This window comes from Danio rerio, chromosome 10 (assembly GCF_052040795.2).
Source record: "Danio rerio strain M-AB ecotype USA chromosome 10, GRCz13ab, whole genome shotgun sequence".
NCBI classification, from domain to species: domain Eukaryota; kingdom Metazoa; phylum Chordata; class Actinopteri; order Cypriniformes; family Danionidae; genus Danio; species Danio rerio.
The window spans coordinates 3,778,235-3,800,000 of NC_141030.1; the positions used below are offsets into that span (position 1 = coordinate 3,778,235).

The 21,766-nt window shown below is 37.1% G+C and overlaps 1 protein-coding gene across 9 annotated transcripts in view; it reads left to right on the top strand.

Annotated features, from left to right (window-relative positions):
* rph3aa (rabphilin 3A homolog (mouse), a) overlaps positions 1 to 21,766 on the top strand; it is a 53,829-nt gene that overhangs the window by 13,680 nt on the left and 18,383 nt on the right. For 3 of the 9 annotated variants that reach the window (XR_015500687.1, XM_087269994.1, XM_087269996.1), the window contains 6 exons: positions 6,327 to 6,452; positions 10,126 to 10,255; positions 12,825 to 12,908; positions 18,934 to 19,096; positions 20,848 to 20,886; positions 20,987 to 21,190. Coding sequence is in view for 6 of the 9 variants with exons in the window: in XM_087269994.1 (XP_087126120.1) it covers positions 6,327 to 6,452; positions 10,126 to 10,255; positions 12,825 to 12,908; positions 18,934 to 19,096; positions 20,848 to 20,886; positions 20,987 to 21,190 (746 nt within the window). In the remaining 3 variants the exon portion in view is untranslated. The remainder of the gene's footprint in view (positions 1 to 6,326; positions 6,453 to 10,125; positions 10,256 to 12,824; positions 12,909 to 18,933; positions 19,097 to 20,847; positions 20,887 to 20,986; positions 21,191 to 21,766) is intronic. The other 6 variants (XR_015500688.1, XM_087269995.1, XM_087269998.1 and 3 more) reach the window with 3 other exon arrangements.

Below are 21,766 nucleotides of genomic sequence, written 5' to 3' on the forward strand. Positions count from 1 at the left end.
TTTAAGGTCAAAATTATTAGCCCCTTTAAGCTATATATTTTTTAGAATATCTATAGGACAAACACATATTTAACCTAGCTAAATTTAAACGTCACTTTAAGCTGAAGAGTAGCATCTTGAAAAATGTCTAGTCAAATATTATTTACTGTCATCATGACAAAGATAAAATAAATCAGTTATTAGAGATGAGAATTTTAAAACTGTTAAGTTTAGAAATGTGTTGAAAACATTCTTCTCTCTGTTAAACAGAAATTGGGGGAAAATAAACAGGGGGGCTAATAATTCTGACTTTAACTGTATATAAACGAAACACTGAGGGAGCAGAGTAATTAGAGCGTCTAATTCCTAAAGCCAGCTGTATCATATTTGAGAATCAAACCAATTGTTTGAATACTAAAGCTGCGATCACATTGCACTTTTCACCCCACTGACTTCCATTCATACGCATGGGAATGCGGCAGACTGGAAACGCAAGCTAGTGCGACATGTTTTGCACGTCGCTGCATTTCAAAGTTCAAGTTAGGTAAACTTCGACCTGCGAAATCGCATCACGTGAATGCCTGAGACCAATAGATGATAAATATGGAACAAAAAGCAGGGCAACACGGTGGATCAGTGGTTAGCATTGTCACCTCACAGCAAGAAAGTTGCTGGTTCGAGTCCCAGCTGGGCCAGTTGGCATCTCTGTGTGGAGTTTGCATGCTGGGTTTCCTCCGGGTCCTCTGGTTTCCCCCACAGTCCAAACACATGTGCTATAGGGGAATTGGATGAACTAAATTGTCCGTAGTGTATGTGTGTGTGTGTGTGTGTGGGTGGGTGTTTCCCAATAGTGGGTTGCAGCTGGAAGGGCATCCGATGTGTAAAACATACGCTGGATAAGTTGGCGGTTCATTCCGCTGTGGCAACCCCTGGTGAATAAAGGGACTAAGTCGAAAGAAAATTAATGAATGAATTAAGAAGGAAAGAGGCCTGTTTTGATTTATAAATGTTTAAATGTTCTCGTTCGACATCAAGCGCTCTGCCTTTTTGGTTCTAATTAGAAGTATTTGTAACGTTTTGCTTTATTTATGAAGATTTATTGTGACATAAAGGTTTCCCCAGCTGTGTTTTATGCCTTTTATGGGACTGACTATATTTCATGGCTCAGTGGTATTGAATTTGCTTAAGCCATTAATACAATAATGCAATCAATGTCCGGAACGTCCCAGCATAGAAAATGACATTTAGGGCACACTGATGCACTGCCTTCAACAACAGACCTTGCCGAAAAGACAAAGACGGACTCCTAAACTGGAAACAAAAGATTGTCTTTTAAACTAGATTGGTCTCATTTTTTGGTGCAATTTAAGATTAAATCAAGATCCATTTTCATCAGAAGCAAAATAAAAGTTTGATTATAGTGGGTATTGCTATAGGGATATCAAGTCTTATGATTTAAAAAATTGCTTATGCTTTTTAATTTTAAATAAGTTTATGACTAAAACAAGACTGAGTAGCTGTCTTGGTGATGAGAATTAAGTTGGTTTTTCTCACATTCATATATATATATATATATATATATATATATATATATATATATATATATATATATATATATATATATATATATACATATTTGTTCTTGTTTTAGGCTTAAAAATTAAACATTTTCTTTTCTTCTTTCCTTCTGTTTTTCAGATTTGCTCTATTTAATTTTTTAAGCATAAAACGCATGTGATATATTAAAGGAACACTATATATTTTTGGCAATAGGCTCATTTTACAAGTCATCTAGAGTTAAACAGCTGAGTTTTACCATTTTTGAATTCATTCAGCTGATCTCTGGGTCTGGCAGGAGCATTTTTAGCTTAGCTTAGCATAAATCATTGAATTAAATTAGACCATTAGCATCTTACTCAAAAAATTCAAGAAAGTGTTTTGATGTTTTTCCTATTTAAAGCTTGATTCGATAAGGCTAGGAACTATACTATCATCATTTTTTAAATCATTCAGATCTCTGGGTTTAACGGGAGCACTTTTAGCTTAGCTTAGCATAGATCATTGAATCTAATTAGACTATTAGCACCTTGCTCAAAAATTTTGAAGCAAGGCTTCGACAATTTTGCTATTTAAAGCCTGATTATATGTATATAAGGTTAGGAATTATAGTCTTTTCATTCAGTTGATCTCTGGGTCTACCGAGTACACATTGAGCTTAGCTTAGCATTAAATTCAAGATATAGGTTTGATAATTCTTCTATTTAATGCTTGATTCTAGGTTGATAAGGCTATATCATTTTTTTAAATTCATTCAGTCGATCTCTGGGTCTGGGGGAACACTTTTAGCTTAGCTTAGCATAGATCATTGAATCGGATTAGACCATTAGCATCTCGCACAAAATATTTTGATGAGTTTTGATAATTGATAATTGATAAATGGGTTTTTTATTCAAAGCTTAATTCTAAGTCGATATGGCGAGGAATTATACTTCAATCTCATCTAAAGCAAACACAATGATACTACACAGTGCCTGAAAATAGTCCCGAGCTAAATAACTAGGTAACAGCACTGCATAATATCATTCCGCCTGCTGCAGCCATGGTACGGCAGCAAAGTCTCTTGATTATTATGCCAGAATGAGAGTATAGTTCCTAGAAATATTTACCTACAAATTTTTTATTTATTTATTTTTTTGAAGCGAGATGCTAATGGTCTAATCCAATTTAATGATTTATGCTAAGCTAAGCTAAAAGTGCTCCCTTTCGATCTGAATAGATAAAAAATGGTAAAACTCAACTGTTTAACTGTAGGTGACTTAAAAAAATGCCCATTTGCAAAAAAAAGTGGTGACTTTTAATGACGTTTTAGAGAATAAATTAAGAATTTCTCATAAAACAAAGCTTAATATCATAACCATTTTTTAACCAATTAGATATTTGCAATGTGTATAATCCACTTATAAATATAATGCTGTCGAGCAAAACATCTCCCAGTGCCTTCCCTTTCCTAGCTATATTGACCTAGAAATGAGCAAATTTTCCTATATATATATATATATATTTTTTTTTTTTACCTTTTTAGAAATATTTGAGGAACATGCTAATGGTCTAATCCAAATAAATGATTTATGCTAAGCTAAGCTAACGTTGCTCACGTTAGACCTGAATAGATTCAAAAATGGTATAACTCAACAGTTTAACTGTAGGTGACTTAAAAAATGGCCATTTGCAAAAAGTGGTAATGTTTAATAACGTTTTTAAAGCATGATAGTTGAATTGCTTATAAAAAACTTAATATTTTAAGCAATTTTGTCTCTTTATATACAAAGTTCTTGTTTTAACCATTCAGATATTTGCAGTGTGCATAATACACTTATAAAATAATGCTGTCAAGCAAAACATCTCTCGGTGCCTTCCCTTTCCTTTTTTCATTGTTTCAAAATGTGAATCTACATCAGCGTTATGTCTATTTTGTGTATGGCTCGGTTGCAGGCGTTTCTGTTTAAGTGTGAGGCTGACAAGTCACTTAATTGTTATGCCAGAATGAGAGTATAGTTCCTAGATACATTGACCTAAAAATTTGCTAATTTTCCTAATTATTTTATTTTTTATTTATTTTTAGAAATTTTTAAGAGAGATGCTAATGGTCTAATCCAATTTAATGACTTATGCTAAGCTAAGCTAAAAGTGCTCCTATTAGACCCGAATAGATTCAAAAATGGTAAAACTCAACTGTTGAACTGTAGGTGACTTAAAAAATGCCCAGTTACAGAAAAGTCATGATGTTTAATAACATTTTTAGAGTATACATTTCGAATTTTTTATAAAACAAGACCTAATATCATAAGCTATTTTGTCTGTTGATATAAAAAGTTCTTGTTTTAACCATTCAGATATTTGCAGTGTGCATAATACACTTATAAAAAATGCTGTTAAGCAAAACATCTCCCAGTGCCTTCCCTTTCCTTTTTTCATTGATACATAAATGTGAATCTACATCAGCGTTATGTCTTTTTTGTGTATGGCTCGGTTGCAGGCATTTCTGTTTAAGTGTGAGGCTGACAATACCCTTAATTGTTATGTCAGAATGAGAGTATAGTTCCTAGAAACATTGACCTAAAAATGTGCAAATTTTCCAATTTATTTTTTATTTTTAGAAATTTTTAAGCGAGATGCTAATGGTCTAATCCAATTTAATGACTTATGCTAAGCTAAGCTAAAAGTGCTCCTATTAGACCCGAATAGATTCAAAAATGGTAAAACTCAACTTTTGAACTGTAGGTGAATTAAAAAATGCCCATTTACAGAAAAGGGGTGATGTTTAATAACATTTTTAGAGCATACATTTTGAATTCCTTATAAAACAAGACCTCCTAATATCATAAGCTATTTTGTCTGTTGATATAAAAGTTCTTGTTTTAACCATTCAGATATTTGCAGTGTGCATAATACACTTATAAATAATGCTGTCAAGCAAAACATCTCCCGGTGCCTTCCCTTTCCTTTTTTCATTGTTTCAAAATGTGAATCTACATCAGCGTTATGTCTTTTTTGTGTATAGCTCGGTTGCAGGCGTTTCTGTTTAAGTGTGAGGCTGACAAGTCCCTTAATTGTTATGCCAGAATGAGAGTATAATTCCTAGAAACATTGGCCTAAAAATGTGCAAATTTTCCTTTTTTTTTTTAGAATTTTTTAAGCGAGATGCTAATGGTCTAATTCAATTTAATGACTTATGCTAAGCTAAGCTAAAAGTGCTCCTATTAGACCCGAATAGATTCAAAAATGGTAAAAATCAACTGTTGAACTGTAGGTGAATAAAAAATGCCCATTTACAGAAAAGGGGTGATGTTTAATAACATTTTTAGAGCATACATTTTGAATTTCTTATAAAACAAGACCTAATATCATAAGCTATTTTGTCTGTTGATATAAAAAAGTTCTTGTTTTAACCATTCAGATATTTGCAGTGTGCATAATCCACTTATAAATAATGCTGTCAAGCAAAACATCTCCCGGTGCCTTCCCTTTCCTTTTTTCATGGTTTTAAAATGTGAATCTACATCAGCTTTATGTCTTATTTGTGTATGGCTCGGTTGCAGGCATTTCTGTTTAAGTGTGAGGCTGACAAGTCCCTTAATTGTTATGTCAGAATGAGAGTATAGTTCCTAGAAACATTGACCTAAAAATGAGCAAATTTTCCTTTTTTTTTTTTTTTTTTTTGAATTTTTTAAGCGAGATGCTAATGGTCTAATCCAATTTAATGACTTATGCTAAGCTAAGCTAAAAGTGCTCCTATTAGACCCGAATAGATTCAAAAATGGTAAAACTCAACTGTTGAACTGTAGGTGAATAAAAAAAAAGCCCATTTACAGAAAAGGGGTGATGTTTAATAACATTTTTCGAATACATTTTGAATTTCTTATAAAACAAGACCTCCTAATATCATAAGCTATTTTGTCCGTTGATATAAAAAGTTCTTGTTTTAACCATTCAGATATTTGCAGTGTGCATAATCCACTTAAAAAAATAATACTGTCGAGCAAAACATCTCCCGGTGCCTTCCCTTTCCTTTTTTTATTGTTTTATAAATGTGCATCTACATCAGCATCGGATGTTATTTGTATTTAGCTCAGTTGCAGGCATTTCCATTTAAGTGCCAGGCTGACATTTTGCCGCCGTCAGCATTTTTGCATGAATCTCAGCAGGGTTTTCAGTGCAGCTAATGCAAATACATTTGATTTTTTTGACGATGGCTCCTTTGAAGATCCAGCAGGCCCTCCGAGACAGCAGTAACACTCCTGTGCTTGTATGTGATAGACGCTCCGTCCATAGAATCGGCTGATGGGATGAATGGTGACAGCGGCTGGTTGAGAGTGTGATGTAATTTCTGATCATCGCTCTCCCTCTATTTCCCCTTTACTCACTCGCTATGTCGTCCTCCTCTTCTTTTCAGCCCCAGATGGCAATCAGTCATGTCCTCCATCACCTCGACATTTTCAATCAGCGGTTGGAGCGTCTCTGTGGGGACCAAATAGAATTTGCCCAACACGCCGGAAAGAGCAGCGCATTGACTCATTAATGATATGACATGCCGTAATGTCAAAAGGCACAGAGCAAATTCCTTTTCTTGCACAAAAACAGCTGTCGTAATTGCTCTACCTACAAATTATTTCCTGACCGATGAGTGTGCGAGGTGCTCTTCTTAAAATCCTCCCCTCCCCTGCTTCTGTGGTTGATTGTGATTGGGTGATAATGCGGACAGATGGGGCCGGCGGGAGATTTTTGCTCATATATTTAAGCGTTCGGATATGTTTGGCTGCATAATTGACTGCTTGTGTGTGCTTTAGGACAGGCTGCGAGATGTACGGCAGGCAGATGGAGACCGGGGAGCTGACGGACGAGGAGAAGCAAATCATCAACAGCGTGCTGGAGAGAGCCAAGACCATGGAGGCCATGGAGCAGGAGAGGATTGGGTGAGATTTCGTAAACAGTCACCATCAAAAATTCCCATTAAGTATTTCTCATAAAGAAAACATGGGGTGAACTTATCTCTCACATGAAATCCACCAGTAGAAACAATCCAACCATCCTGAATCGAGTACTGCACCATACATTTTTTTCTTGTTCATGCAGCATAGATATTAGCTTAGCATAGATCATTGAATCAGATTAGACCATTAGCATCTCGTTCAAAAATTTCAAGAGTTTTGATCATTTTCCTATTTAAAGCTTGATTCTAGGTCGATAAGGCTAGGAACTACACTCTTATTAGTTTTTAGTTCATTCAGTCGATCTCCGGGTCTAACTGAAGCATTTTTAGCTTAGCTTTGCTTAGCATAAATCATTGAATCGGATTAGACCGTTAGCATCTTGCTCAAAAAATTCAAGAAGAAGTTTTGATAATTTTCATATTTAATAAACTATACTCTCATATGTTTTTAATTATTTCAGTGGATCTCTGCATCTAACAACAGCGCTTTTAGCTTAGCATAAATCATTGAATCGGATTAGACCATTAGCATCTCGCTCCAAAAATCCAGACTTTTGATAACTTTCATATTTAAAGCTTGATTTTAGGTTGATATGGCTAGGAACTGTTCTTATAATTTTTTAATTCATTCAGTCAATCTCCAGGTCTAGTGGGAACACTTTTAGCTTAGCTTAGCATAGATAATTGAATTAGATTAGACCATTAGCATCTCGCTGAAAAAAAATCAATACAGAGTTTTTATCATTTTCCTTTTTAAAGCTTGATTCTAGTTGGATAAACCTAGGAACTAAACTCTTATCATTTTTTAGTTCATTCAGTCGATCTTCAGGTCTAGTGGAAGCATTTTTGCTTAGCTTAGCTAAGGTTAGCATAAATTATTGAATTGATTAGACCGTTAGCATCTTGCTCAAAAAATTCAAGAAGGAGTTTTGATCATTTTTATATTTAACGCTCGATTCTTGGTCGATAAGGCTAGAAACTATACTCTATACTAGGTTTTAAAATATTTGAATCGATCTTTGCATTTTAGCTTAGTTTAGCATAAATCATTGAATCAGAAAAGACCATTAGCATCTCGTTCAAGAAATTCAAGACTTGATTATCTTCACATTTAAAGCTTGATTTTAGGTTGATAACGCTAGGAACTATGCTCTTATCATTTTTTAATTTATTCAGTCAATCTCTGGGTCTAACGGGGACACTTTTAGCTGAGCTTAGCATAGATCATTGAATCAGATTAGACCATTAGCATCTCTCTCAAAAAAATCTGAGAGTTTTGATAATATTTCTGTTTAAAGCTTGATTCTAGGTCAATAGAGCTAAGAACTATGCTCTTATCATTTTTTAATTAATTCAGTCTAATCTCCAGGTCTAGCGGGATCACTTTTAGCTTAGCTTAGCATAGATAATTGAACCGAATTAGACCATTAACATCTTGCTTAAAGAAATTCAAGACAGAGTTTTGATCATTTTCCTATTTGAAGCTTAATTCTAGATTGATAAGCCTAGGAACTATACTCTTATCATTTTTAAATTCTTTTAGTTGATCTCTGGGTCTAATTTGAACAGTTTTAGCATAGCTTAGCATAGGTCATTAAATAGGATAAGACCATTAGCATCTCGTTCAAAAAATATCCAAAAAGAGTTTTGATATTTTTTTTATTTAAAGCTTGATTGTAGGTCGATAAGGCTAGGAGCTGTTCTCTTATGATGTTTTAGTTAATTCAGTCCATCTCTGGATCTAGCGGAAGCACTTTTAGCTAAGCTTAGCATAAATCATTGAATCAGATTAGACCGTTAGCATCTTGCTCAAAAAATTCAAAAAAGACTTTTGTTAGTTTTCATATTTGAAGCTTGATTGTAGGTCAAAAAGGCTAGGATCTATACTTGTATTATTGTTTAATTCATTCAGTCAATCTCTGGGTCTGGCGAAAGCACTTTTAGCTTAGCTTAGCATAGATCATTGAATCAGATTAGACCGTTAGCATCTTGTTAAAAAAATTAAGTGAGTTTTGTTAATTTTCATATTTAAAGCTTGGTTCTAGGTCAATAAGGCTAGGAACTATAGTCTTATTATTTTTTTGAATTCATTCAGTTGATCTCCGGGTCTAGTGGGAACACTATTAGCTTAGCTTAGCATAAATCATTGAATTAGATTAGATCATTATCATCTTGCTTCAAAAATTCAAGCCAGAGTTTTAATAATTATCATATTTAAAACTTGATTCTAGGTCGATAAGGCTAGGATCAATATTATTATGATTGTTTTAATTCATTCAGACGATCTCCGAGTCCAGCGGGAACACTTTTAGCTTAGCTTAGCATAGATCATTGGATCGGATTAGACCATTAGCATCTCGTTCAAACAATTAAAGAGTTTTGATAATTTTTCTATTTAAAGCTTGCTTCTTCTTCACTTTAAGGTTAGCCCATTCACACGGGGTGTCAGCGTCAACGCTTTCCAATAACTTTAAATGGGTGACGTAAGGCGTTGCCGAACTGCATTGTGGATCCGTCGGCGCCGCTTCAGAGGAGTTGCTCGCTGCAGAAGTTGGGACTAGCTCAACTTTTCAAGCGTTGACGTAAGCGTCAGCCAATCAGATCGCTGCATGCAAATACACCAGCTAGACAGTGGCCTATTGCTGACTGAATTTCATTGGCTGACACTTCTATGACGATCCCTACAGCCCCAACTTCAGACACGCCTTCAGTCAAGCGTTGACGCTGAAGCCTCGTGTGAATGGGGCGTCAACAAACCTAACTCTCTAAATAAAACTCTTTGTGCAAATGTGCTCTAGGATAAATTCTTAAAATAATTCATACAAATTTATTTTGTGCCTTTTGCAATTTTTCCTTCATACTCTGTGAGCAGCTACTACACCAAAAGGGCGTAAGATAATCAATATGAGGTTGAATCAAAGCTCCTGCCAATAATTTTAAAGCATGAACATCCGACAGATCAGCTTGCCTTGCTAAGAACCACATTTGTCCACATCTCTTTGTAAAAACCTTTTTTGCCGTAACATCCCCTAATAATTTATTATCTAGGAAACATCCCAAATAAACGACAACATTTTTGTAAATTCTTTTAAAATTAACCTTTTTTTTTATATATACATAATAAAAATATGAATTTTTACAAATTTTGTATATTTATTTGACGCTGCTTAAAGAGGAATCTTCCATAAAAAACAACAAAAGAAAACATTCAGCCTTCCATTGCTTGACCAAACCAATTTTCAAGCCAACTATTTTTCCTCAAGCTCCCATTAGCTCACCCAAGACTGGACTCGATAGTTTCTGTAGAAAAGCAATACTGACCAACACCTGAGTCCCAGCGACAGGGGGACATTGCTTCACAGTTTCCTCTCATTCTGCAGAGCAACTCAGGCCAAACACATCTGTCCAAGTGATTGAGAAGAAGAGCGTGTTTAAGTTTTTTGTACAAGCCGAGAGTCAGCCGAGGAATGTACTGGAAGAAATTAATAGTGCTAACTAGACAAGAATTACACTGCCTTTACTCTCCCCCACTCTCTCTCTCTCTCTCACTCAGCACTTTGCCTGCAAAAGCGCTCTCTTACAGCTCATCAATGCGTTTGTAGCAGGATTTAACCATTTGGAGGAGAGTATGCTGACGTTATATCTTGGTTCCTCAGGCGTCTGGCAAATCGCCTGGACAGCATGAAGCGTTCGGCCTGCGGTGATGGTTACTCCCGCTGTTTACTCTGCGGACAGCAGTTCGGCCTCACCGGTGTCAGCGCTGTCGTGTGTGCAGAGTGTAAAAAGGTACCCTATTGATTAAATGGAAATAGAAAACATCATTTTTTTGCTCACCCTTACTTGTTCAAAAACCTACATAAGAAATATTTGGTGTATGTTGCTGTTGTATATTAAGAATATTATGAACTGCTGTAGCCGTTGACTTCAAAAAGTCTATGACTGCATCCAAAACCGCCTACTACTCAGTCGGTACTGCGTTTGAGTTTAAACGTACTGCTCGGCCGTTAGAAAAGTACGTTCTATACAGTATGAATGTGAAAAGTATAAATGGAATTCGGACGTACTACATCCGTCATTTTGTCATGGTCACGTGACCTATCTGTGTCAGTTGCGTCACTTCACTTCCATTCATGAATTCTCTCGCAGGGCGTTATTGAATAGCGCAGCGTGCATGGAATGCGCACTCCAGAATCTCGCCGGAAGTAGTAAGTCATCCGGGTACTTCTCGCATACTGATTTTCGAATTCAGTAGCTGCGTCCCAAATGGCACTCTATACACTATACTCTATGTACTTATGCACTTACACACTCAACAGGATCGTATATGTATGTAGTGGCGTCCCAAATGGCACACTAATGCTTTTTTACTAAGTTGAAATTCAAACCGTTTCCCTGATGACGTTTGACGGTTGCCAAATCAGTGAAATAAATGACTGAATTATCAAATAATACCTGCCGTGAGTATAACCGCATTCACCATAGGGAGGCGCTGTAATCACTCTCATAGGAGAATTTTGCTGTATCAGTCCAAAATAAAAAAAAGTTATCCAACATGTGCGCCTGATAGCTCCGCCCCTTTCGCTACATGAGCAAACCTGCGGTCGTTGAGTGCGTGAAGTGTCCATCATCACACACTTCATTTTACGGGCTGAATGAGTGCATCATCCGGGTATTTAAGAGCGCACTTACTAATTTTTAGAGTTTTCAATGTGAATTTACACTATTTATGCTACAAAATGGCGTAGAATATTGCATAAGTATGCAATTTGGCATGCAGCTTATGAATTCGGACATACTACCCGGCTCGCATACTGATTTTAGCATACTGTATAGTATGGAAGTATGCGGTTTCGGATGCAGCCAATGTTTTCAGTGGTGTTTTTAGCAGCAATGCTAATTCAGTAATTCAACAAATTACTGTTTTAAATTACAGTAAAACTCCGGTTGCTCTGTGAATGTGTTCACATTTTTCTACTGTAATTCGTTTTGTTGAAACATCATGCAGACTTCAGATTGAAGGCAAAATTATTAGCCCTCCTTTTACAAATATTTCCGAAATGCTGTTTAAGAACTCCCAGTTGTCCCAGTATTTCCTATAATATATAGTTGAGGTCAGAATATTAGCCCCCCCCTTTGAATTAAAATTTTTGTTAATATTTCCCAAATGAAGTTTAACAGAGCAAGGAAATTTTTTACAGCATGTCTGATAATATTTTTTCTTCCTGGGAAAGTCTTATTTGTTTTATTTTGGCTAGAAGAAAAGCAATTTTTAATTATTTAAACACCATTTTAAGGGCAATATTATTAGCCTCTTTAAGCTATAGTTTTTTCGATAGTCTACAGAACAAACCATCGTTAACTTGCCTAATTACCCTAACCTGCCTAGTTAACCTAATTAACCTAGTTAAGCCTTTAAATGTCACTTTATGCTGTATAGAAGTGTCTTGATAAATATCTAGTCAAATATTATTTACTGTCATCATGGCAAAGATAAAATAAGTCAGTTATTAGATATTATTATTAAAACTATTAAGTTTACAAATGTGCTGAAAAAAATCTGCTCTCCGTTAAACAGAAATTGGGGGAAAAAATAAACAGGGGGGCTAATAATTCTGACTTCAACTATATATATATATATTATTCCTGAGAAAGCCATATTTCATTTATTTAAGATGAATAACATTTTTAAGGTCAATATTATTATTATCCTCTTTAAGAAATTGCCCCCCCCCCCACCCCCCAATGCACTACCAATGCAGTCCATTGACTTGCCTAATTAACCTAGTTAATTTAAGTGGCTGAATACTAGTGTCTTGCAAAATAACCAAAACAATATTATGCCAGCATGTCAAAGACTAAAGAATATAGTTATTGTTATACATAGAGTTATTAAAAATGAGTCATTATAAATGTGTTAAAAAAACTTGACAAATAATTCAAATTTTACAAGAGGGCTACTAAAATTGACTTCAACTCTACATTATCATTGAGCCCTTCAGCAATTTACCTAATGCATGTCCTACAATAACGATTGTCCAAAAATAACCAGGCAGAAATGAGTGAGCGTTATGCACTTATCTTTATTGCACCCTTCTCATTTTGGAGCCGTGCGCACTTTTAAGAGGGGATGCCAATCAGGTTATATGATTTAAAATAATGACACATGGTCTGTCTTTTGTGACACATGACATAAAGATCAATAGATTGTTTATTGATCTCAGAGGGGATGTTCAGTGTGTGGCCTGTGTGTGTGTTTCAGTAGTGATGGCACTCCAGAGAGTTAATGCCATCTGAGTGTGTTTACACCTGCGCAGCTTTACCTCCTGAGGGATGTTTTTGTGTTTTGCCCCCACAGAACATGTGCACTAAGTGTGGCGTTCAAAGCGTCTGTCGTTCTGGTCCAATTTGGTTGTGCAAAATCTGCTGTGAACACAAAGAGGTGAGATGCACCGAGTCACATTTGAGGCCACGCTGACACTGAAGCAATGCTTTTGTTTGTGCTACTGTTGAATTACTGTATATACAGCTGAGGGCAAAAGGATTCACCCTCCTGTGAGATATTTATTCTTTTCAAATATTTCTCTACAGATATTTTATGAAATAAGGCAAATTTCACAGTGTTTCCTATCATATTTTTTCTTCTGAAGAAAGTCTTATTTCTTTTATTTTGGCCTGGTTAACAGCAGTTTTTAAAACCTTTTTAGAGTCAATATTATTAGCCCCCTAAGAATTAGTTTTCAATTGTCTACAGAACAAACCATCGTTATACAATGACTTGCCTAATTACCCTAACCTGCCTAATTAACCTAGTTAAGCTGTTTTAAAGGGATAGTTCATTACAGTTCATTCATTTTCCTTCAGCTTAGTCCTTTTATTAATCTGGGGTCGCCACAGTGGAATGAACCGCCAACTTATCCAGCACATGTTCTACGCAGCAGATGCCCTTTCCAGCTGCAACCCATCACTGGGAAACACCCATAAACTCCCTTTCACACACACGGCCAATTTAGCTTACCAAATTGACCTATAGCGCATGTCTTTGGACTGTGGGGGAAACCGGAGCACCCGGGGGAAACCCACACCAACATGGGGAGAACATGCAAACTCCGCACAGAAATGCCAACTGACCCAGCCAAGGCTTGAGCCAGTGACCTTTTTGCTTTGAGGCAATTTTCCATTTTGTGTGAACTATCCCTTTAAGAAACATATAAATGTGACTCCAAGATACACATACATAATACAGCTAAAGCTCTACACTCACTGGCCACTTTATTAGGTACACCTTATTAGTACTGGGTTGGCCCCCTTTTCCCTTCAGAACTGCCTTAATCCTTGGAGGCATAGATTCTAAAAGGTACTGGAAATATTCCTCAGAGATTTTGCTCCATATTGACATGACAGCATCACGCAGTTGTTGCAGATTTATCAGCTGCACATCCATGATGCCAATCTCCCGTTCCACCACATCCCAAAGGTGCTCTAATGGATTGAGATCTGGTGGCTTTGGAGGCCATTTGAGTACAGTGAACTCATTGTCATGTTCAAGAAACCAGTCTGAGATGATTCACGCTTTATGATATGGTGTGTTATCCTGCTGAAAGTTGCCATCAGAAGATAGAGACACTGTGCTCATAAAGGGATGGACATGGTCAGCAACAGTACTCAGGTAGGCTGTGGCATTGACACCATGCTCAGCTGGTACTAATAGAACAAAAAAAGTGTGGCAAAAAAATATCCCCCACACCATTACACCACCACCAGCCTGAACCGTTGATACAAGGGTGGATGGATCCATGCTTTCATGTTGTTTACGGCAAATTCTGACTCTAAACGTCCGAATGTGGAAACAGAAATTGAGACTCATCAGAGCAGGCAACGTTTCTCAAATCTTCTATAGTTTTGGTGAGTCTGTGTGAATTGTAGCCTCAGTTTCCTGTTCTTAGCTGACAGGAGCGGCACCCGGTGTGGTCTTCTGCTGCTGTAGCCCATCCGCCACAAGGTTGGACGTGTTGTGTGTTCAGAGATGCTCTTCTGTAGACCTCGGTTGTAACGAGTGCTTATTTGAGTTACCGTTGCCTTTCTATCAGTCTGGCCATTCTCCTCTGACCTCTGGCATCAACAAGGCATTTGCACCCACAGAACTGCCGCTCACTGGAAATTTCTCTTTTTCAGATCATTTTCTGTAAACCCTAGAGATGGTTTTGCGTGAAAATCCCAGTAGATCAGCAGTTTCTGAAATACTCAGTCTGGCACCAACAACCATGCCACGTTCAAAGTCACCTAAATCCCCTTTCTTCCCCATTCTGATGCTCGGTTTGAACTGCAGCAGATCGTCTTCACCAAGCCTAAATGCTTTGAGATGCTGCCATGTGATTGGCTGATTAGAAATTTGCGTTAACAAGCAGTTGGACAGGTGTACCTAAAAAAAAGTGGCGGGTGAGTGTATGTGTTTTACAGTGCAGTGAATCCCATTTAAGCAAATTACCATTTAAATAAGCATCAGTCTGGAGCTGGAATGGCAGAAATAAATTTTTTTTCAAAACAGGAATTCAGACATGCCCCGTTATTATGAAATAAAACGTCAGCAACTGAGGGGATTAAATGTAAATGGGATTCGGGCTTCATGATCTTGTTGCATTAAAGAGAGTCACATCTCCTGCTGCTACTGACCCCGTCTGACAACTAGACTAACCGTGACTTCCATCCTCAAAGAGATGAATCACCTTATCACAGTCGACGTGTATTTGAAAATCAGAGCTGCTATCTATTTATATCCCAAATGTTATTTATAGGACGTTTCTTTAGGAATTGGGAATGTTGGCTCTATTTTGAAAGCACAAGCATTTCTGAATATTAGGGCTCTTTTTTTACGGTCCATGCGCAGAGCGCAAAACGCAGGGCGCAAACGCTTTCAGGGCGTGTCAGGACGCGTTTTTGCTAATTTAAGGACGGGAAATGTGCCTTGCGCTTCGGCGCATGGTCTAAAAGGGTTGAGTTTATTTTCTTAATGAGTTATAGGTGTGTTTTGAGAATAAACCAATTAGAGCCTCATCTCCCATTCCCTTTAAGAGCCAGCTGCGTCACGCCAAGAGCGCATTCACTATTTACAGGACACAAAGTAAGTCTAAGTGGAAAAAATGAGCATTTCACAAGCAAACAGTTCACAGTTAACAGTTTTTTTAACAGAGAACTGTTAAACAGAGCATCTTCTGCGTGAGAATAAGAGATAAATGATCTACTTTCACTTTCGCTCTTGGATAGGGAAACCTTTTCGCACAGACATCAACTAGTCTATAAATAAATAATTTTGTTTGTTAAGCGCAAATATTCATTTCAAAACTATTTCTAAATTCAGTTCTAATTTCCAGCAAATGAATAAATGAACAATAATAACAAAATGTGCTCAAAAGTTATATCCTAAAACACATGCTGTGCCCCATATGGTCTAAAACCTGACAGGTGGGCAGATCTAAGCTTGTTTTAATAAAACAAATATAAATATGGATATAATAATAATACTGCTAATAATAATAACATTATACAAAAGCAAATTGTTAGGAATGAACTGAAAAAGCCTCCCGAGATGAAGAAGACATAAAAGCAGTGATTTTTCATATTTATGTAGGCTAGTAAATAATATGTTTTGTAATATTTTAATCCTTTATATTTATATTCTATATCTATTCTTATTATATCCTATATATATCCTTAATATTTACATGTTTTCATATGTAAAGATATTTGCCTATTGCTCTCTTGTGTGTATTAAGCAGTGTGTAAGCGAGGCGTAACTCTGCGCCGGAGTTTAGACCGGGTTTGTTTTGGTCTAATGAAAAATCTATTATAGTTTCTCAAAATAGCAGCGCGCCAGCGGTCCGCCTCAGAACACCTTCCTTTTTAGACCAGAACGCCTATGGGCGCACATATGAGCGCTAATGCATTTGCTATTTAAACAGCGTAGCGCAACGCCTCAAAACCACTCTTGCGCCAAGCTGAAACTACCAAAAGACTATTGCGCCGTGTCTTGCACCACACTGCGCCGGGTGTATGATAGGGACCTAAATCTTCGGAAATGAAAGATGTTTAGACATGAAGCAATTACAGAAATTCACCATACAGTTTACAGTAACATCAAGATCACATTTAGGATGAAGTCAATATGAACAATACTTGTACAGCATTTATTAATCATAGTTTAACATTTACTAATGCATTATTAAAATACAAATTCATGCTTGTTTACATGAGTTAATGCACTGTGAATTTTCTTTCTTTACTAACGTTAACTAATATGAATAAACACTGTTATTATTGTATAGTTCATTGTTTATGTTAGTAAACGCATTAAGTAACATTAACTAATACAACCTTATTGTAAAGTGTTACCGAACATAAATATATTTGGGCAACCCAAGCTCATTGTGAAAACGTACCCCTATATACATTTCTGGAGATCATGAAATGTGTGGCAGGAGTTACGCTTATTGTCGTTTTTGTTTTCGCGAATCCACCAGTGGCCGCCGTGTATGCTTTTGAGATCTCAAATTTGTTTTGAGAGTGCCATTCGTATCTGCTCTTCTCGAGTAAATCCACTAGAGGCCGCTGTCGACTGACTGACTGACTAACCGATCGACGATATATATATATGTGCAGAGTTAACACGAGACTCTTATCGTGCGATAAAAAAAAAATCGCCGTTAATCTATTCTCAAAGTTGGTTTGGGAGCTGGGTCTATTCTACGCAAGAATAAAATATGGTACGCCTCTTTAAAATATGGTGACTTTCACCTAAATATTTTAGCGTGGATGTATACCTGACCGGTGAGCCATCTTACAAAAGAGTGCCCTTCTGAATCAAATTAGCAGGATGCCTGACTGCAGCTTTAACTGCAGTTCGGCAGTTTCACTTTAACTCATGAACATTTCATTCATGCCCCCGTGACAAACTGGGGTATTAGACGCAAATAAGGAGTAAGGACTGGTGAGAGTGTTATGGAATTTAATAACGCACGCCAAATGGAAAGAAAAAAAACTTCCGCATTTTGTGATGTGTGTTTGTGTGCGGTCCTTTACTGACAGCCGCGTGTGTGTGGATCTTGTCGGAAAACATGACGAAAAGTCCTTCATGACGGTAACAGTTTGATTGCGGTGTTTACTTCAGTAATGCCACTAATATAGTAGATCAGTTTCCCAAGCAGTTGGTGATGCATTTTGGAAACAGGAGACGAGTCCCTGGCTTGAGAAACCCATTCTCAAAGACTTGTTAATAATAATAATAATAATAATAATAATAATAATAATACCTTTTATTTTTAGGCGCCTTTCAAAGCACTCAAGGACACCTTACAGCAGATTACAAGTACATCATAAAAATACAAGCAGTAAAAATGACAATCAGCATAAAATTAAACCAGCAAATCATTAAAAGCTATCCTAAACAAAAACGTCTTTATCTGAGATTTAAAATTGGAAATAGAGTCCATCTGGCGAATGTGCAAAGGCAGGGAATTCCATAACTTTGGTGCTGTACAACTAAAAGCCCTGCCTCCAAATGACTTCATCTTAAAGTGTGGGACAGATAACAGTTCAGCAGAAGATGATCTCAGTGAGCGTGAAGGAGTGTACAATTGAAGAAGATCAGAAAGTTAGTGAGGGGCCAGGTTATGAAGAGCTTTGTATGTTAAGAGGAGGATTTTGTATTGTATACGATAGTGAACAGGAAGCCAGTGCAGGTGAAAGAGAATTGGAGTTATGTGATCAGAAGTACGCGAGCAGGTAACTATCCTAGCGCTGAATTCTGAATCAACTGTAGTCTATCAGGAATACCAGAAAGAAGCGAGTTACAGTAATCAATCCGTGATGTAACCAAAGCATGAACAAGCACTTCAGTACTTTGTTACGATAGTGAAGGGCGAAGTCTTGCAATGTTACGCAAATGAAAAAAGGCAGAACGTGAGATATTGCTAATTTGAGAACTAAATGAGAGCATGCCATCCAGTATAACCCCAAGACTTTTCACGCGGGTTGAGAAATTGACTGGGGAGTTATCAACAAACAGGGTAAAAGATTGAGCTTTGGATAAAACAGATTTTGAGATTTTGTTATTATTAGAGTTTGCTGGATAACATTATTAATTATTATTATTATTATTACGTTTTCATTATTCAGATGGGTTTACAAAGTCTGTTTGCCTTTTTGTAAATTTACAGCATTTCAAATTACTAGTTGCTTGAAGAGTAGAACAGTAGCCAATCTAAAAGAGAAAAAGGCTACTGTTTTAATGAAATTTACATTTCCCCCTTTGGCTGTATTCTGTTTTATGCCACAATTAAGTTTAGCAGTCTCTTACAATTCAGTCAAAGCATGAGCAGGAGTTCAAGAGTTTGCACAAATACGCCTGTTATTAGAGGCGAATTAGAATACATCAGCATGCTAAAAACCACTGTTTTTGTTTTTTCCCAAAGATGCTGAAGCAGTCTGGTGCCTGGTTTTTCAAAGGTTCACCGCAGCAGGTTTTACCCGCTCCTTTGGCCATCTCTAATCAGAGAGAACTCAGTACGTCCAGAACATCCACCAATCCATCAGCCAATCAACAATCTCCAATAACTTCACAGACAAAAAATGCAGGTAATCCGTCCAGTAGGCATGGGCCTGTATGATTCTGATGGTATCATAACCTTGGATAAACATTTCAGTTCCTGGGGATCACGGTATTGTGATCACTGCTCTAAAATATATACTTTTTAAAATTTCTGGGTAAAAAACAACTCCCCCCCCCCCCCCCCCCTTTGAACACAATTTATACAGAGGGGGAAATAAGTGTTCAACACGTCACCATTTCTTCCAGAAAACATATTTTTAAAGGTGCTGTTGACTTGAATTTTTCACCGGATGTTGATAACAACCAAAGAAATCCATATATGCAAAGAAAACAAATCTAATTAGTTAACAAATGAAGTCATGTGTGATAAAATGAAATGATGCAGGGAAAAAGTATTGAACACATGAAGAAAGGAAGGTGTAGAAAGGCAGTGAAAGCCCAGACAGCAGCTGAAATCTCTCAGTAGTTCTTCAGCAACCCTCTGTCCTTCGTCATTTTAAATGAACTATTATTAGTTCTTCAGTCCAACATCTAAATTAGCCCCCAAAAAGTATTGAACACACGATGAAAGGAAGGTGTAGAAAGGCAGTGAAAGCCCAGACAGCAGCTGAAATCTCTCAGTAGTTCTTCAGCAACCCTCTGTCCTTCGTCATTTTAAATGAACTATTATTAGTTCTTTAGTCCAACATCTAAATTAGCCCCCAAAAAGTATTGAACACACGAAGAAAGGAAGGTGTAGAAAGGCAGTGAAAGCCCAGACAGCAGCTAAAATCTCTCAGTAGTTCTTCAGCAACCCTCTGTCCTTCGTCATTTTAAATGAACTATTATTAGTTCTTTAGTCCAACATCTAAATTAGCCCCCAAAAAGTATTGAACACACGAAGAAAGGAAGGTGTAGAAAGGCAGTGAAAGCCCAGACAGCAGCTAAAATCTCTCAGTAGTTCTTCAGCAACCCTCTGCCCTTCGTCATTTTAAATGAACTATTATTAGTTCTTCAGTCCAACATCTAAATTAGCCCCCAAAAAGTATTGAACACACGATGAAAGGAAGGTGTAGAAAGGCAGTGAAAGCCCAGACAGCAGCTGAAATCTCTCAGTAGTTCTTCAGCAACCCTCTGCCCTTCGTCATTTTAAATGAACTATTATTAGTTCTTTAGTCCAACATCTAAATTAGCCCCCAAAAAGTATTGAACACACGAAGAAAGGAAGGTGTAGAAAGGCAGTGAAAGCCCGGACAGCAGCTGAAATCTCTCAGTTGTTCTTCAGCAACCCTCTGCCCTTCATCATTTTAAATGAACTAATATTAGTTCTTCAGTCCAACATCTAAATTAGCCCCCAAAAAGTATTGAACACACGAAGAAAGGAAGGTGTAGAAAGGCAGTGAAAGCCCAGACAGCAGCTGAAATCTCTCAGTAGTTCTTCAGCAACCCTCTGCCCTTCATCATTTTAAATGAACTAATATTAGTTCTTCAGTCCAACATCTAAATTAGCCCCCACCCACCCCCCAAGAAACATACATGTATAATGGGAACAGTATAACAGGAAAACTTTAGAAAAGTTTTCCAAACCACTGTAAACCTTGAAACCTCTTATCATCCCATGCCCACTTTCCAGTTTAGAACTGATTTGCAAATTACACATTAAAAATTCTGAATACTGTGCAGTTTTCATGCATTTTGCCTTAGGCTTGGGTAATTTATTGTAATGTTTTCATAACTCACGATTCAAAGGATCTGATAGTTTTTCTTTCCATCCTGGGATAATTGCCTTGCATTTCAGAAAGCGTTCAGGTCACCGGCAGAGAGCAGCAGATATCTGGTAAGTGTCCCGCATTTCAATAACATTTAATATCAGCAAGAGGAAATGAGGCATAAGATGAATCACGCAGTATCATTTACTCGCTTTCTCCCATGCTCAGCAGAAACCATGCCCGCTAAACGGGAAGAGCGTTCTGTCATATCCCAAAGAGCCCTAGAGGAGGACGGAGGGAGACACAGGAGCACGGTTCAGTCCGACGCCGCAATGGAAGGACAAACTTTCTCACCTGTGGTCAAGCGAGAAGTGCCGGTGCAGAGTTCCAGACCTCCAGCGTCCAGCTTTTCCACAACTCCAATACAAAAAGGTGAGAGAATTTATCATGTAGTGGTTATGATTCAGCATGGACAACTGCATGTCATTACACACACACACTTGTTTCTATATCCAAGTGGGGACTCTCATATATGTAATTATATTTTTACAATACAAAACATACAGTTGAAACCAGAAGTTTACACACACTGTATAAAAGGCACATGATTTAAAATAAAGTCAGATGTTAATTTGACTAAACTTTTTCTCTTTTAGGTAAGTTTGGATTATTATATTGTTTCTGCTTAATAGCAGAATAACGAGAGAGATATTGTTTGAAAAATTTGGTAATTTGAAAGTCATGTTTACATATAAGATTATTCTGCCTCTGAAAAAGCTCAGATGATGGTGTCAAGGTTTTGAAAGTTTCTGACTGGCTAATTGACAACATTTGAGTTAGCTGGAGGCACAACTGTAGAATAGCATTTAAGGAAAACCTCAAACACACTGCTTCCTAGTGTGACAACATGGGAAAATCAACAAGCCAGAATCAACAACAAAGCCAGATTACAAATTGCTGAATTACATTGGGAAAAATACTAAGTTTTGGAGACATGTCCTGTGGTCT